General features: G+C 48.9%; 1 protein-coding gene across 1 annotated transcript in view; it reads right to left on the bottom strand.

The window, feature by feature from the left end:
• LOC139244058 (CD209 antigen-like protein C) overlaps window positions 1-5,390 on the bottom strand; it is a 77,952-nt gene extending 72,562 nt beyond the window's left edge. The window contains exon 1 of the mRNA XM_070870960.1: window positions 5,222-5,390. Within this exon, the coding sequence (XP_070727061.1) occupies window positions 5,222-5,390 (169 nt within the window). The remainder of the gene's footprint in view (window positions 1-5,221) is intronic.
• Window positions 5,391-15,735: the final 10,345 nt, after the last annotated feature.

Raw genomic sequence — 15,735 nt, 5'->3', positions numbered from 1 at the left:
TCAATAGGCTCTGCCCAGTCAGTTATTAAAATAGTTTAGCCTTCTTTTGTACATCACAGGACTCCGAATTACATTTATTCATGAGGCTCCCGTCTGAGTCAAACAAGTGCCTCAACCACCCAAGAAAACATCAGCATTAAAATGTCCGCGGGCCAGTGAACGAGCAGGAACTTTACTGCTTGGGTTTATAACAGTCCAAAAAGTACTTCATTGGCTGAAAAGCACTTTGAGAGGTTCGGTGGTCTGAAAGACGTAATATAAATCCAGGTCTTTTTTTCAGTCCCATTCCGTCCAGTTACTGTCGGGCAGAAGGAGGTAAGAGTCTCCCTAGTAGGGGCTGGATTTTCACTATGTTGCCGCCTATGTTTGTGCCCCAGGGGGCGGTAATGGAGGCGAGGATGGTTTCCGGGCGGCCGGCCAGCTCCCAGCGTCCCGCCGGGGGCACAGAGCAGCACTGCCTGGGAGCATTAAACCGGCATCCTTTGAAATCTGGCGCTTTCACCAAAAACCTTTTTCCTTCCTTTCAGGTATCAAGGATTGTAAACTCCAACAACTCTTGGACACCAATGCCCCTCCGAAACCTTCTCCCCGACACTTCCCCCTGATCCCATCCCTTCTTCCAATCTCATCCCCTGCCATGTTTTCACTATCGCCTCTGACCTTCCTCGCTCTGACCCCGAACGATCAGTCCTCAGCAAAGGTCAGAGCTTCATCCCCTTACGCCCCTACCTCAATGAATTCCGAGCTCGGCACAATGCTGAGCTCTTTTTCCGCCACCTTCGCCTTCATGCCCACTTCTTCGGCCAGGAGTCTTCCCCCCACACAGCCGACCCTTTCTCGCGCTTTCAGAAATCTCGCTCTACCTGGACCTCTCCCTCTGGCCTCGAACCCTCTCTAGACCTCTTCATTGCAAATTGCCGATGATACATCGGCCATCTTAATTTCTCTGCTCCCCTCACTCACTCACTCCAACCTACCTCAATCTGAACTTGCAGCAATCCGCTCGCTCAGATCCAACTTCAACCTTGTGAATAAACCTGCTGACAAGGGCGGCGCTGTTGTTTGGCAAACCGACCTCTACCTTGCAGAGGCTGATCGCCAACTCTCTGACACCTCCTCCGACCACCCCCTGAACCATGACCCCACGACTGATCGTCAAGCCATCATTTCCCAGACTGTCACTGACCTCATCTCCTCTGGAGATCTTCCCTCCACAGCCACCAACCTCATAGTTCCCCAACACCACACAGCCCACTTCTACCTCCTTCCTAAGATCCACAAACAGGACTGCCCCGGTAGACCCATTGTTTCAGCCTGTTCTTGCCACACAGAACTTATTTCTTCTTATCTCGACTCTATTTTCTTCTCCCCTTGTCCACTCTCTTCGACGCCCTTCGTCATTTTAACAGTTTCCAGTATCCTGGCCCCAACCGTCTCCTTTTCACTATGGACGTCCAATCCCTCTCCATTTCCATCCCCCACCAGGATGGCCTGAGGGCGCTCCGATTCTTCCTCGAGCAGAGGCCCAACCAATCCCCATCCATCACCACCCTCCTCCGTCTGGCTGAACTTGTTCTCACATTGAACAACTTCTCCTTTAACTCCACTCACTTTCTCCAAATTAAAGGTGTTGCTATGGGAACCCGCATGGGTCCTATCTATGCCTTTTTGTGGGATATGTGGAACATTCTTTGTTCCAGTCCTACTCGGGTCCCCTCCCTCACCTCTTTTTCCGGTACATTGATGACTGTATCGGTGCCGTTTCCTGCTCTCGCCCTGAACTAGAAAATGTTATTCACTTTGCATCCAATTTCCACCCTTCCCTCACCTTCACATAATCCATCTCTGACTCTTCCCTTCCCTTCCTCGACTTTTCTGTCTCTATTTCTGGGGATAGACTTTCGACCAGTATCCACTAGAAGCCCACTGACTCCCACAGCTGCCTGGACTATACTTCCTCCCACCCCACATCTTATAAGGACTCCATTCCATTCTCCCAGTTTCTCCGTCTCCTTTGCATCTGCTCTGATGATGCCACCTTTCACACTCGTGCCTCTGATATGTCTTTTTCCTCAGCCGAGGATTCCCCTCCGCCGTGGTTAAGATGGCCCTCGACCGTGCCCGTTCTATTTCCTGCATCTCTACTCTCACCCCTTCCCCTCAGAACCATGACAGGATTCCCCTTGTCCTCACCTTTCACGCCATCAGCCTGCACGTTCAACGGATCATCCTCCGCCATTTCCGCCACCTCCAGTGTGATCCCACTACCAATCACATCTTCCCCTCCTCTCCCCTCTCAGCGCTCTGAAGGGACCGCTCCCTCCGGGACACCTTGGTCCACACCGCAGTCACCCCCTGCAGCCCCTCCCCATCCCACAGCACCTTCCCGTGCAAGTGCAGGAGATGTAACACCTGACCTTTTACCTCCTCCCTTCCCACTATCCAGGGTCCCAAATACTCCTTCCAGGTGAAACCGATTTACGTGCACTTCTTTCAATTTCGTACACTGTATTCGTTGCTCATAATGTGGTCTCCTCTACACTGGGAAGACCAAGCGTAGATTGGGTGACCGCTTTGCTGAACACCTCCGTTCAGTGTGACCCTGAGCTTCCGGTCGCCTGTCACTTTAATCCTCCACTCCACTCCCACTCTGATATCTCCATCCTCGGACTCCTCCACTGTTCCAGTGAAGCTCAACGCAAGCTCGAGGAACAGCACCTCATCTTTCGTTTAGGCACTTTACCGCCTTCTGAACTCAAGATCAAGTTCAACAATTTCAGAGCATAACCTCTGGCCATCTTTGGCTGTCTTCCCCCCCCATCTTATGTTTTGTTCTTCTCCGTTTTTTTAATCTTTGTCTCTAATGGCAGCTGGTCATTACTCTGCCATTCACACCCAATCCCGCCCTCCTGTATGGCTCAGAGATGTGGACCATACACAGTAGACACCTCAAATCGCTGGAGAAATACCACCAATGATGTCTCCACAAGATCCTGCAAATCCCCTGGGAGGACAGACGCACCAACGTTAGCATCCTCGATCAGGCCAACATCCCCAGCACGAAGCACTGACCACACTCGACCAGCTCCGTTGGGCAAGCCACATTGTTGGCATGCCTGACACAAGACTTCTAAAGCAAGGCTCTACTCGGAACTCCTATAGGGCAAGCGAGCCCCAGGTGGGCAGAGGGAACGTTTCAAGGACACACCCAAAGCTTCCTTCATAAAATGCAACATCCCCACCGACACCTGGGAGTCCCTGGCCAAAGACCGCCCTAAGTGGAGGAAGTGCATCTGGGAGGGCGCTGAGCACCTCGAGTCTCGTCGCCGAGAGCATACAGAAATCAAGCGCAGGCAATGAAAGGAGCGTACGGCAAACCTGTCCCGCCCACCCTTTCTTTCAGCGACTGTCTGTCCCACCTGTGACAGAGACTGTAATTCCCATATTGGACTGTTCAGTCACCCAAGAATTCACTTTTAGAGTGGAAGCAAGTCTTCCTCGATTTTGAGAGACTGCATATGGTGATCCAGATTGACTTTTTTCTAACTTCTACTATTACCATTTCAATTCGACCCAACATCCCCTTTGTCTCTCTAATTTCTCCTGCCTTCCACCCTATCACAGACCTTCCCTTTTGTTCTTTCTCACTCTCCCCCTTTCAGTGCTTGAGAACCTGTTCTTTTCGAACATTTGGCAGTTCTGACGAAAGGTCGTTGACCTGAAATGTTGACTTTGTTTTTCTTTCCACAGATGCTGCTTGACCCGCTGAGATTTCCAGCATTCTCTGGTTTTATTTCAGATTCCAGCATCCACAGTATTTTGCTCGTACATTGAAATTTGCTGTGTGCTCACCGTATAGCGTCCCGTAGTGTGCCACGGTGGGACGGCCTGGAAAACCAGGTGATCAGAGCTGTCCCAGCAGCGGTGAGTGCTGGAATTGGTGAATGAGGTAAGTGTGATGGTTTTGTTTTGTTCTATTTTTGCGATGTAGCTTATTGTGGGATGTTTAAGGTATTGGGAATGTTTGTTGTGCTTTCAGGTGCGATTTTTTTTTTGCCACAGAATCCTCTCCTGGAGCACTCCGAGGCCGGCTCTTTGGCAATGGATTTTCAGTTGGTCAGCCGGCTTAAAAGAGGTGTAACGCCTCCCTTATCGCTCTGCCTCACACTCAGGGCCCAGCTGATGAATTTTGCTGACTGAGACGCAAACTGTACCCAGGCTCACTTTACCGCCCTGCCGCCATTACCACTCTGAAATGAGCAGAACCGAAAATCTAGCCCTATGTGTGTATCTTTGCTCTAATGCTGTAAGGAACTTCAACCCAGGAGTGTAAGGATGTGACCAATTCCCTGTTCGACCAGTGAGCCTGTATTTACTACAAGGTGTGGTTATGTGTCCTGCCCCACACTGTCGAGTAGGATCACCTTTACTGTTACTGGTCCCCGGTCCCACGACTGAATTAATATTGGGCCAAATTTTGCTGGAGTGGGGCAACTCGCACCATGTGCCGTTAGTTGGACTTTTCCTGCCCCCTTCAGCTCAAAGGGTTTTTGTGCTGTAACTTGCTGGAAGTTCGAGCTCATAGCAGCGTGGCGAGGGCAAAGGGGCATCTAGGACCTGAGTGAAGGACGGGAACAACAGGCTAACTCCTTAACTAATGAGATTTAAACACAGAGAAATGAACTAGGAATGACTGAGAGTGAATTCAATGTCAGCAAAAGATCGGTTTAAGAGAGACAGAGGAAGGAGACAGGAAGGGAAAGTAGGAAAAAAATAAAATGTTAAATTTGACATTTTTAAAATCTCCAACAACAATTCACTAATTGACGGAATAAGATTCCAGACATTTAATTGTTCACTTTATAGACCAGGGAGGTTGACGAGCACTCATTAACAAATATCACATTATTAACAGGGTACCTATGAAGCAACCTCAGGAAACTCACGGGGAGATTAAGGGTGAGATATCGTTTTTTGCGAAGGTAACGTCAGAGCAGCGCAAATCATCCAGGGTGTCCCTTCTCCGCCACAAGTTATTGGCCGATTTGTACATTAATAGTGGCGTGCGGCATTCACACAGTTACTGTTTCACCAAATTCCGGCCCAGTACCTACATTATTAATACATGCTACTTCATGCACATCGCTGTATTGGCTTTGTTAACTATCATTGCAGAATTCACAACAATAAGTTCCAAAGTTTAAAATTTCACAAAACTTACACAGTATAACTGCAGTGCCAAGAATGACTACAGACAGCAGGATGGAGAGACCCAGGAGAATGTAGATGACCAGAGATGACTGTTTTCCTCGGACAGGCTCTGCTGATCGCACACCATGTTCTGCAAAGTGTAAGTGCAAGTCATCACTGAAAGGATTAGAGGGAACCATCTTGTGGAAAAGGCTCCAAACCTTTTCTCATTTGGACCTGGAGAAGAGGCAGAGAAGCCGAGACTTGTTGTCAACACTAGAATTTTTTAAACTTTACATGACTGGGCCCATCGAACGCACATTTCTTCAATTCAAGAACATTCATCAGCAGCAGGTTAGAGATCTACACTGTGCAGGAAATTGAAGTGACGCAAGTTACAAACAACAGACACAAAGTACCATTTACTCGGGTAATCTGCAAGGTACAAGGAATAAAGACCATTTTGTTCATCTCTCACCTCTATCCTCATCATTTCTTCAACTTTTCACCATCCCTCATCCAGCATCTTTACTTCAAAACTTTCCTCACAGATTTCAGTACCCTGGTGAATTTGCTTTCTGCTCTCGATGGAGTTAATGTCCCTTCTATAATGGGCTGCCCGATATGCTATTGGTCTTTTTTTATAAGCTTCATTTATCTACACTCAGATTTTCACACAATTCTGCATTTGAATCCACAGGTCTTTCTGTTCATAGGATTAATAGGATAAACAGCACAGAAACAGGCCATTCGTCCCAACCAGGACATGCCGCGATTATGCTCCACTAGAGCCTCCTCCCGTCTTTCCTCATCTAAATCTATTAGGTCACCCCGCAACCTTTTTTCAAGAGAAAAGAGACCCAACCTTTCCAGATATGTATACCTTCGCATTTCGGGTATCATCCTTGTAAATCTTCTCTGCACCCTCTACACTGCCTCTATAAGAACATAAGAAATAGGAACAGGAGTAGACCTAATGGCCCCTTGAGCCTGCTCCGCCATTCAGTAAGATCATGCCTGATCTGATCATGGACTCAGCTCCACTTCCCCGCCCGTTCCCCATAACCCCGTATCATTTAAGAAACTGTCTGTTTCTGTCTTAAATTTATTCAGGCTCGAGGGACTGAATGGCCTACTCCTGCTCCTATTTCTTATGTTTATTTATCAACAGCAGGTTAGAGATCTAAACTGGGCAAAATTGAAGTGACGCACATTATGGACAGTTACAAACAACAGACACAAAGTACCATTTACTCGGGTAATCTGCAAGGTACAAGGAATAAAGACCATTCGTTCATCTCAACCCTCTATTCTCGTCATTTCTTCAACTTTTCACCATCCCTCATCCAACATCTTTACTTCAAAACCTTCCTCACAGATTTCAGTGTGAGCCAACACCATCAGTTAAAGGGATGGTTACTGGGGTTTATGACCCCACTGCTTTATTCACTGTGTGTTAACACCATCAGTTAAAGGGATGGTCACAGGGGTTTATCACCCCACTGCTTTATTCACTGTTCAGCTCGAAAATCCAACAGTTTTTCTGAAGAAATGGAATTTCCTGACAACACGTTCCCTCAACCAATGAGAAATGACCTTTACACTGTTGTTAATTGATCTGAGGGTGTTAGTGAATTCGAGCTGATTAACTCAAACTGCATAAACTATACAACTATACATAAACATCAGATCACTGATGTGTACCTGGCTTCACCACTTTCTGTTTTCCTCTGTCTCCTCTTCGTTGATCAGGATAAAGATCACCAACATTTTGATAAGTGGCATCTAGTTCCATATTGTTAGCTGGAAGAACTTCTTGTCTTGAGAGACAATTAAAGAAATGTGATTTCTTTGCTCAAACAGTTTCTTTTGTTGCACTTTTAGTGTTTCTCTCAAAAGCCACAACTATAGATTCTGTCTGATGGACATCAAGATATTTTCGCACTTGTTTTTTGATGATGGGTTGGACTCGAAGCCACCACTTCCCCCACCAGTACCCTGGTGAATTTGCTTTCTGCTCTCTGTGGAGTTAATGTCCCTTCTATAATGGGCTGCCCAATATGCTATTGGCCTTTTTTGTAAGCTTTATTTATCTGCACTCAGATTTTCACACAATTCTGTATTTGAATCCACAGGTCTTTCTGTTCATAGGATTAATAGGATAAACAGCACAGAAACAGGCCATTTGGCCCAACCAGGACATGCCGCGATTATGCTCCACTAGAGCCTCCTCCCGTCTTTCCTCATCTAAATCTATTAGGTCACCCCGCAACCTTTTTTCAAGAGAAAAGAGACCCAACCTTTCCAGATATGTATACCTTCGCATTTCTGGTATCATCCTTGTAAATCTTCTCTGCACCCTCGACAGTGCCTTTATAAGAACATAAGAAATAGGAACAGGAGTAGGCCTAACGGCCCCTCGAGCCTGCTCCGCCATTCAATAAGATCATGCCTGATCTGATCATGGACTCAGCTCCACTTCCCCGCCCGTTCCCCATAACCCCGTATCATTTAAGAAACTGTCTGTTTCTGTCTTGAATTTATTCAGGCTCGAGGGACTGAATGGTCTTCTCCTGCTCCTGTTTCTTATGTTTATTCATCAACAGCAGGTTAGAGATCTAAACTGGGCAAAATTGAAGTGACGTACATTATGGACAGTTACAAACAACAAACACAAAGTACCATTTACTCGGGTAATCTCCAAGGTACAAGGAATAAAGACCATTCGTTCAGCTCACACCTCTATCCTCGTCATTTCTTCAACATTTCACATTCCCTCATCCAGCATCTTTACTTCAAAACCTTTCATGTTTTCCTCTGTCTTCTCTTTGTCGATCAGAATGAAAATTGTTGAGATTTTGATCATCGTCTAGCTCCATATTATCAGCTGGAAGAAGTTCTTGTCTTTGAAGAACATGTGAGAGGCAGTTAGAGAAATGGGACCTTTTGTCTCACACAGTTCCTCTTGCTGTGCTTTCTCTGAAAAACCACAACTATAAATATTTTTTGCTGTTAGTAAGAACCCCTTTGTGAAAGTGACCTGCAGCTCCCTGCAATGCTATTGGGTATAATAAGTGTGCCAATAAAGAGAATTATTTCAGCTGTTGTTTAGTTCCCCAGTGCAGTATAACCAGTTACAGCACAAACTTCGGTGGAATCTCAAGTTCCTCATTTATGTAGCAAATGGGTCGTGGATTTGAATCCAATCCTATTAAACCCTGTGTCACTTTTCCACACATTTAACTTCAGAATTTTGCAGCATCTGAGACATGTCCAAATTAACTGAGGCTTTGATCTCAAACCTGAACCAACCCGGAGTGCTGCACGGACAGAGGCTGGATTCTCTAGGATGAGGGATCACCTGCTCAGCCTTTAAAGCCTCCACCATCTCACTATCATCATAGGCAGTCCCTCGGAATCGAGGAAGACTTGCTTCCACTCCTGAAGTGAGTTCTTTGGTGGCTGTACAGTCCAATACGAGAGCCACAGATTCTGTCACAGGTGGGACAGATAGTCATTGAGGGAAGGGTGGGTGGGACTGGTTTGCCGCATGCTCTTTCCGCTGTCTGCGCTTGATGTCTGCATGCTCTCGGCGTGGAGACTCGAGTTGCTCAGCATCCTCTCGGATGCACTTCTTCCACTTAGGGAGGTCTTGGGCCAGGGACTCCCAGGTGTCAGTGGGGATGTTGCACTTTATCAGGGAGGCTTTAAGGGTGTCCTTGTTGCGTTTCTGCTGCCCACCTTTGGCTCGATCGCCATGAAGGAGCTCCGAGTAGAGCACTTGCTTTGGAAGTCTCGTGTTTGGCATGTGGACTATGTGGCCTGCCCAGCGGAGCTGATCGAGTGCGGTAAGTGCTTCAATGCTGGGGATGTTAGCCTGAGTGAGGACGCTGATGTTGGTGCGCTGTCCTCCCAGGGGATTTGTACGATCTTGATGAGACAACGTTGGTGATATTTCTCCAGCAACCTGAGGTGTCTTACTGTACATGGTCCATGTCTCTGAGCCATACAGGAGGGCAGGTATTACTACAGCCCTACAGACCATGAGCTTGGTGACAGTTTTGAGGGCCTGGTCTTCAAACACTCTTTTCCTCAGGCGGCCGAAGGCTGCACTAGCGCACTGGAGGCGGTGTTGGATCTCGTCGTTGATGCCTGCTCATGTTGATAGGAGGCTCCCGAGATATAGGAAGTGGTCCACAATGTCCAGGGCCGCGCCGTGGATCGCGATGACTAGGGGACAGTGCTGTGCGGTGAGGACAGGTGGGTGGAAGACTTTTGTCTTACAGATATTTCGCGTAAGGCCCATGCTTTCGTGCACCTCAATAAATACGTCGACTATGTCCTGGAGTGCAGCCTCTGTATGTGCACAAACACAGGTGTCGGCGGCATACTGTAGCTCGACGACAGAGGTTGGCCTGGAGATGGCGCAGGTTGAACAGGTTCCCACTGGTTCTGTAGTTTAGTTCCACTCCAGCGGGGAGCTTGTTGACTGTGAGGTGGAGCATAGCGGCAAGAAAGATTGAGAAGAGGGTTGGGGCGATGACGCAGCCCTATTTGACCCTGATCTGGAAGTGGATTGGGTCTGTGATGGATCCGTGGGTAAGGATCATGGCCTGCATGTCGTCGTGGAGCAGGCGGAGGATGGTGACGAACTTTTGGGGGTATCCGAAATGGAGGAGGACACTCCATAGACCCTCGCGGTTGACAGTGTCAAAGGCCTTTGTAAGGTTGAAGAAGGCCATGTTAAGGGCTGGCGCTGTTCTCTGCATTTTTCCTGTAGCAGTCACCCTGCAAAAATCATGTCCGTTTTGCCCCGAAGGGGACGAACTCTGCACTGTGACTCCGGGAGGAGCTCCTCGGCCACGGGAAGAAGACGGTTGAGCAGGACTCTAGCGACGACTTTCCCATTGGCTGATAGGAGGGTGATTCCTCTGTAGTTGCCGCAGTCAGACTTGTCCCCTTTTTTAAAGATGGTTATGATTACTGCATCTCTGAGATTCCCAAGCATGCTCTCCTCCCACCATCTCCATGGCTCAAGTCAGGAGTGTAGTGGAATATTCACCACACACTTGGATGGGTGCAGCACAACACTCAAGAAGCTCAACACCACCCAGGACAGAGCAATTTGTTTGATTGCTGCCTCTGCCTCTGATCAGCAACGCCCCCCGACCTGCGAGACAACACGACCGCAGCAGGTCGGGGGTAAAAGGAGCAGCGGACCCAGGACCCAGCATGGCGCCCCATGACCTGCAAAAGAACACGACCGCAGCAGGTCGGGGATAAAAGGAGGAGCTAGCCACTGCAGGGAGCAGCGCGAGCTAATCCAGAAGTACGGCTGCTTTGAGGAGGGCGACGGGATCAAAATCCAGGTCGCCGATTTGAGCACAGGCAGGACCATCGCCGGTGTCGGGACCCAAGTGCAGGAGGAGAGGCAGCGAGCATCAGAGCAACGACGAGTGCTGGGCCCAGGGGAGGTGAGAGTGCTGGGCCCAGGGGAGGTGAGAGTGCTGGGCCCAGGGGAGGTGAGAGTGCTGGGCCCAGGGGAGGTGAGAGTGCTGGGCCCAGGGAAGGCGAGAGTGCTGGGCCCAGGGGAGGTGAGAGTGCTGGGCCCAGGGAAGGCGAGAGTGCTGGGCCCAGGGGAGGTGAGAGTGCTGGGCCCAGGGGAGGTGAGAGTGCTGGGCCCAGGGGAGGCGAAAGTGCTGGGCCCAGGGGAGGTGAGAGTGCTGGGCCCAGGGAAGGCGAGAGTGCTTGGCCCAGGGGAGGTGAGAGTGCTGGGCCCAGGGAAGGCGAGAGTGCTGGGCCCAGGGGAGGTGAGAGTGCTGGGCCCAGGGGAGGCGAGAGTGCTGGGCCCAGGGGAGGCGAGAGTGCTGGGCCCAGGAGAGGCGAGAGTGCTGGGCCCAGGGGAGGCGAGAGTGCTGGGCCCAGGGGAGGCGAGAGTGCTGGGCCCAGGGGAGGCGAGAGTGCTGGGCCCAGGGGAGGCGAGAGTGCTGGGCCCAGGGGAGGCGAGAGTGCTGGGTCCAGGGGAGGCGAGAGTGCTGGGCCCAGGGGAGGTGAGAGTGCTGGGCCCAGGGGAGGCGAGAGTGGGCAGGAAGCTCAGGCATATTTCCAGCCATATTGGTTAAGGTGGATGTGCTGGCATCAGGAGCTCCCGCTCAGATTATTAAAGGGACAAAATGTATTATTTAAATTAGGCCCTGCGCAGTTTGAAGGACCCGTTTGCTATTATCGATTGTTCCAGCACTTCACTCACCACATGCTGCCCTCACACAGCACAACATGGCGATAACCAGCAGGGAGGACCCCTCACCAGCACTATTTCAATGGATCATGCAGTACTCACATGTTATTTGCTGGTTTGTCATCTCAGATTGTTGGTCAATTCTGGATGATCTTTGACACATTTAACCATTCTGGACAATTCAGTTTGTGTAAACCGAGCAAGCTGTAGCTGGTCTTGCACTTTTATTGGCTGCCACATCAGTTGTTTCACTGCAGTCAGGAGTGGCCTGGTAGGGGAGCCTTTGTGGCTGGAGGAGGAGGGGACCAGCAAGGAAGGTATCAGAAAGTTAAACACAGCTACCAGAAGAGGGAGAAAGGTGAGGGCACATCCACAGTGGGCATTCAGGGAGCACTTCTACATTAACATCACTCAGGACCAATATATGAAGCGTCTTTGGTTCACCAAGAAGACTGTCTCCGAGCTATGTCACCCGCTACAACCACAATCGAGTGTTGCACCAGGGCATGGACAGTACTGCCTGTGGCTGCCAATGTCACTGTGGCTCTCAACTTTTCCACCATGAGCTTCTTTCAAGTGGAACCAGGTGACATCAGCACCATCACCCAATTTTGGTGCACTGATATATCAGGGAGGTCACTAAGCCTCTACACCATGAGAAACACTTGCATCGCCTTCCCAATGGACAGAGTGAAGCAGAACGAGAGAGCACTATGTTTTGTCCTCGTGGCACGTTTTGGCAAGGTGCCATAGACTGCACCCACATTGCCTTGCACACTCCCCATCACTGCCTGGCATCTTCATCAATTGGTTGGCATGCCCCACTACCTCAACGTACAGCTGGTTTGTAACCACAGGCAGCGCATCATGCGGGTCTGCCCGGTATCCTGGCAGCAGTCATGACTCATTCATCCTGTGCCATTCCTCTGTGGCGTCTTTGTTCCAACCACGCTGTCAGTTTACAGGCTGGCTATTGGGTGGAAGGGATGACCTCTGCAGACATGCCTCATGAGTTCTAACATCACCCGCGCGCAGCTGCATAGCAAGCCGACAATCTGCCACCAGAAACATCAAGTGAACAATCAGCGTGCTCAAGGAACACTTCTGCTGCCTGGACCATTTCGGAGGATCTTGGCAGAATGCCCCTGAGAGAATATCCAGGTTTTTTCCCTCTGTTAGATGCTGCATAGCGATTAGGAGGGATAAGCCTTTACCACCACCTGGGCAACAGCAAGTGCAGGAGGAGCAGGGAGAGGAGAAGAGACAGGACGAGGAGGAGGATCAGGAAAAACAGGAAGAGGAGGAGAGGTGTCTCCCAACACACCAACAGTCCCACAATCCTTACCACTGTCCTTACAATCACCATCCGATTGCCTTCAGTTCACTGCAGAGAGAAAACAGCAACATCTAATCCAGAGCACAAAACAAATGTAGCAATCTCCTCAATTACATCTAATAGTTAAGAGAAATAATGAAGAATCACAATTAGAATCATAGAATCATCGAAACTTGCTCCAATGTGCAAGTCCTTCGTGCCTGTCTTGTGTGCTCATTTACCGATCCTGGTGTCAAATGTTTCCCCCTGTGGCTTCAGGTTGAGAGGTAGAAGGCTGCTGAGCTTACATTGTGGACACTTCCGATGGCCGAGGTGGACAACCTTGAGTAGCGGTGGGCCTTGAGGGTCCAGCTGCAGACTAGCATCTCGGCGTGAGTCAGGGCAGTCTGGCCCAATTGGCTGTGTGGCACTAACAAGGGCACTGGCAGACTGGGTGGCCGGTGATCAGGAATGTTGTTGTCCTGACAGCAGCTTACAGGAGCTTCTCCCATGGACCCAAGGCCACTCCTGGGACTGACTCTGTGAGAACAGAGTGCAGGAGTGATGTGATGATCTGGAAGCCCCCATCACATTGGGCCCCCAAAGCTAAGGTGACAGCCATTTGAACTTCCACAGCAGCAACTTTCAGGAGATGCTCCATAATGGAGCTGAAATGGGAGCGAAGATCAAGGGTTCGATTTTAGTGTGAAGGGAGAACAGAGAGAGCTAGTGAAAGCATCTGCAACTTGTCATGTGTGTGGGGAGAGATAGAAGTAAGAAGGGAAACCGCGGGTAAGGGTAAAGAAACCCTGCGCAACATCTCCTCCAGCAGGGCCAATTGCCACGGCCTTTACTCTGCCTCTGCCTGTTATATATGCAGACTATAGATATACTCTCTGCGTAGTCACTGTATAATTGTATAAGGTGAAGACTTGTTACCTGATGTACTGTCGATAAGGTTTACACTGTCTGTATACTATGCTGGCACTACTAGAGGGTGCAACTGGTGGAGACCGGAGATTCCTGCCTCTGTGACAAAGGCTGTCCACCAGAGGGCACTGCGGTGGGAGACCTGAGGGTCACCTGCATTGGTATGCAGGGCCCAGTATAAAAGGCTGCTCACCATGCTTGTGCCTCACTCTGGAGTTACGAATAAAGGACCAAGGTCACTACAATTTGAGTATAACACAGTGCCTCGTGGGGCCATTCATAAGTGCATTACAGACATAATACTGCCCATGATGGCCAGGGAGCTTTCTTCGAGGGGGGAGACTGTGTGCTGGCGGGCTCTTCCTCTTCTGTCTTGTCTTGTGTGCAACCTTCTCCTGCAAGAATCTTATTGAGAGTCTTCTGTTTGGAAAATGTCCTGTCAAGGCACAATAGCTGACAGTCTGTGTGTAAGATGTGAATTGTGGGTATGTGAGTGGTGTAATAGTGGTGAGTGTGTAAGTATAAGGAGAAGGAGGAGTAGTGAAGTGTGGTGTCATTCTTGGAGGAGGATGAAGGGAGGTGGGGTGGCTTGTGGGTCTTGTGATTAGTGAGTCTGTAAATGCTGCAACTGTGAGCAGAAAGTAAGGCTGCAGTATAGAAACATAGAAACATAGAAAATAGGTATTCTTACCTTAAATTCTGGTGACATCATTGAACTTCTGTTCCCATTGTAGCCATGTCCTGGGTGCACGGCTCCTGGCATTGCCCTCTGCAATCACTTCCTATTGACGGTGGGGCAGAGAATTCCACAGATTTACAACCCTCAGAGAATAAATTCCTCCTGATCTTAGTTATAAATGGGCGGCCTCTTATTCTAAAACTATGCCCCCGAGTTTGAGATTTCCCCATGAGTGGAAACATCCTCTCTGCATCTAGCCTGTCTAGCCCCCTCAATAAGATCACCTCTCATTCTTCTGAACTCCAGTGAGTATAGACCCAACATACTCAACCTTTCTTCATAAGTCAACCCCCTCATCTCAGGAATCAACCTAGTGAACCTTCTCTGAACTGCCTCCAATGCAAGTATATCCCTCCTTAAATACGGAGACTAAAACTGGATGCAGTACTCCAGGTGTGACCTCACCAATACCCTGTACAGTTGTAGCAGGACTTAACTGCTTTTATACTCCATCCCCCTTGCAATAAAGGCCAACATTCCATTTGCCTTCCTGATTACTTGCTATACCTCCAGACTCACTTTTTCTGTTTCGTGCTCAAGGACCCCCAGGTCCATCTGCACTGCAGCATTTTGTAATTTTCCTCCATTTAAATTATAATTTGCTTTTCTATTTTTTTCTGCCAAAGTGGATAACCTCACATTTTTCCACGTTATACTCCATCTGCCAAATTTTTGCCCACTCACTTAGCCTGTCTATATCCCTTTGCATATTTTTTGTGTCCTCACAATTTGCTTTCCCATCCATCTTTGTATCATCAGCAAACATAGCTACATTACACTCAGTCCCTTCATCCAGGTCATTGATATATATTGTAAATAGTTGAGGCCCCAGCACCAATCCCTGCGGCACCCCACTAGTTATTGTTTACCAACCGGAAAATGAACCATTTATCCCGACTCTCTGTTTTCTGTTAGTTAGCCAATCCTCTATCCATGCTAATATATTACCCCCAACTCCGTGAACTTTTATCTTGTGCAAGTAACCTTTTATATGACACCTTATCGAATGCCTTCTGGAAATCCAAATACACCACATCCACTGGTCCCCCCTTATCCACCCTGCTCGTTAAATCCTCAAAGTAGTCCAGCAAATTTGTCAAACATGATTTCCCTTTCTTAAAACCATGCTGACTCTGCTTGATTGAATTATGCTTTTCCAACTGTCCTGCTACTGCTTCCTTAATAATGGTCTCCAGCATTTTCCCAATGAAAGATGTTAGGGTAACTGGTCTGTAGTTTCCTGCTTTTTGTCTGCCAACTTTTTAAAATAGGGGCGTTACATTTGCGGTTTTCCAATCCGCTGGGACCGCCCAGAATCCAAGG

The sequence above is a fragment of the Pristiophorus japonicus genome, unplaced genomic scaffold, assembly GCF_044704955.1.
Source record: "Pristiophorus japonicus isolate sPriJap1 unplaced genomic scaffold, sPriJap1.hap1 HAP1_SCAFFOLD_201, whole genome shotgun sequence".
Taxonomy (NCBI): Eukaryota; Metazoa; Chordata; class Chondrichthyes; family Pristiophoridae; genus Pristiophorus; species Pristiophorus japonicus.
Note: the sequence above shows the minus strand (reverse complement) of the source record. Positions and strands in the feature narration are given on the sequence as shown.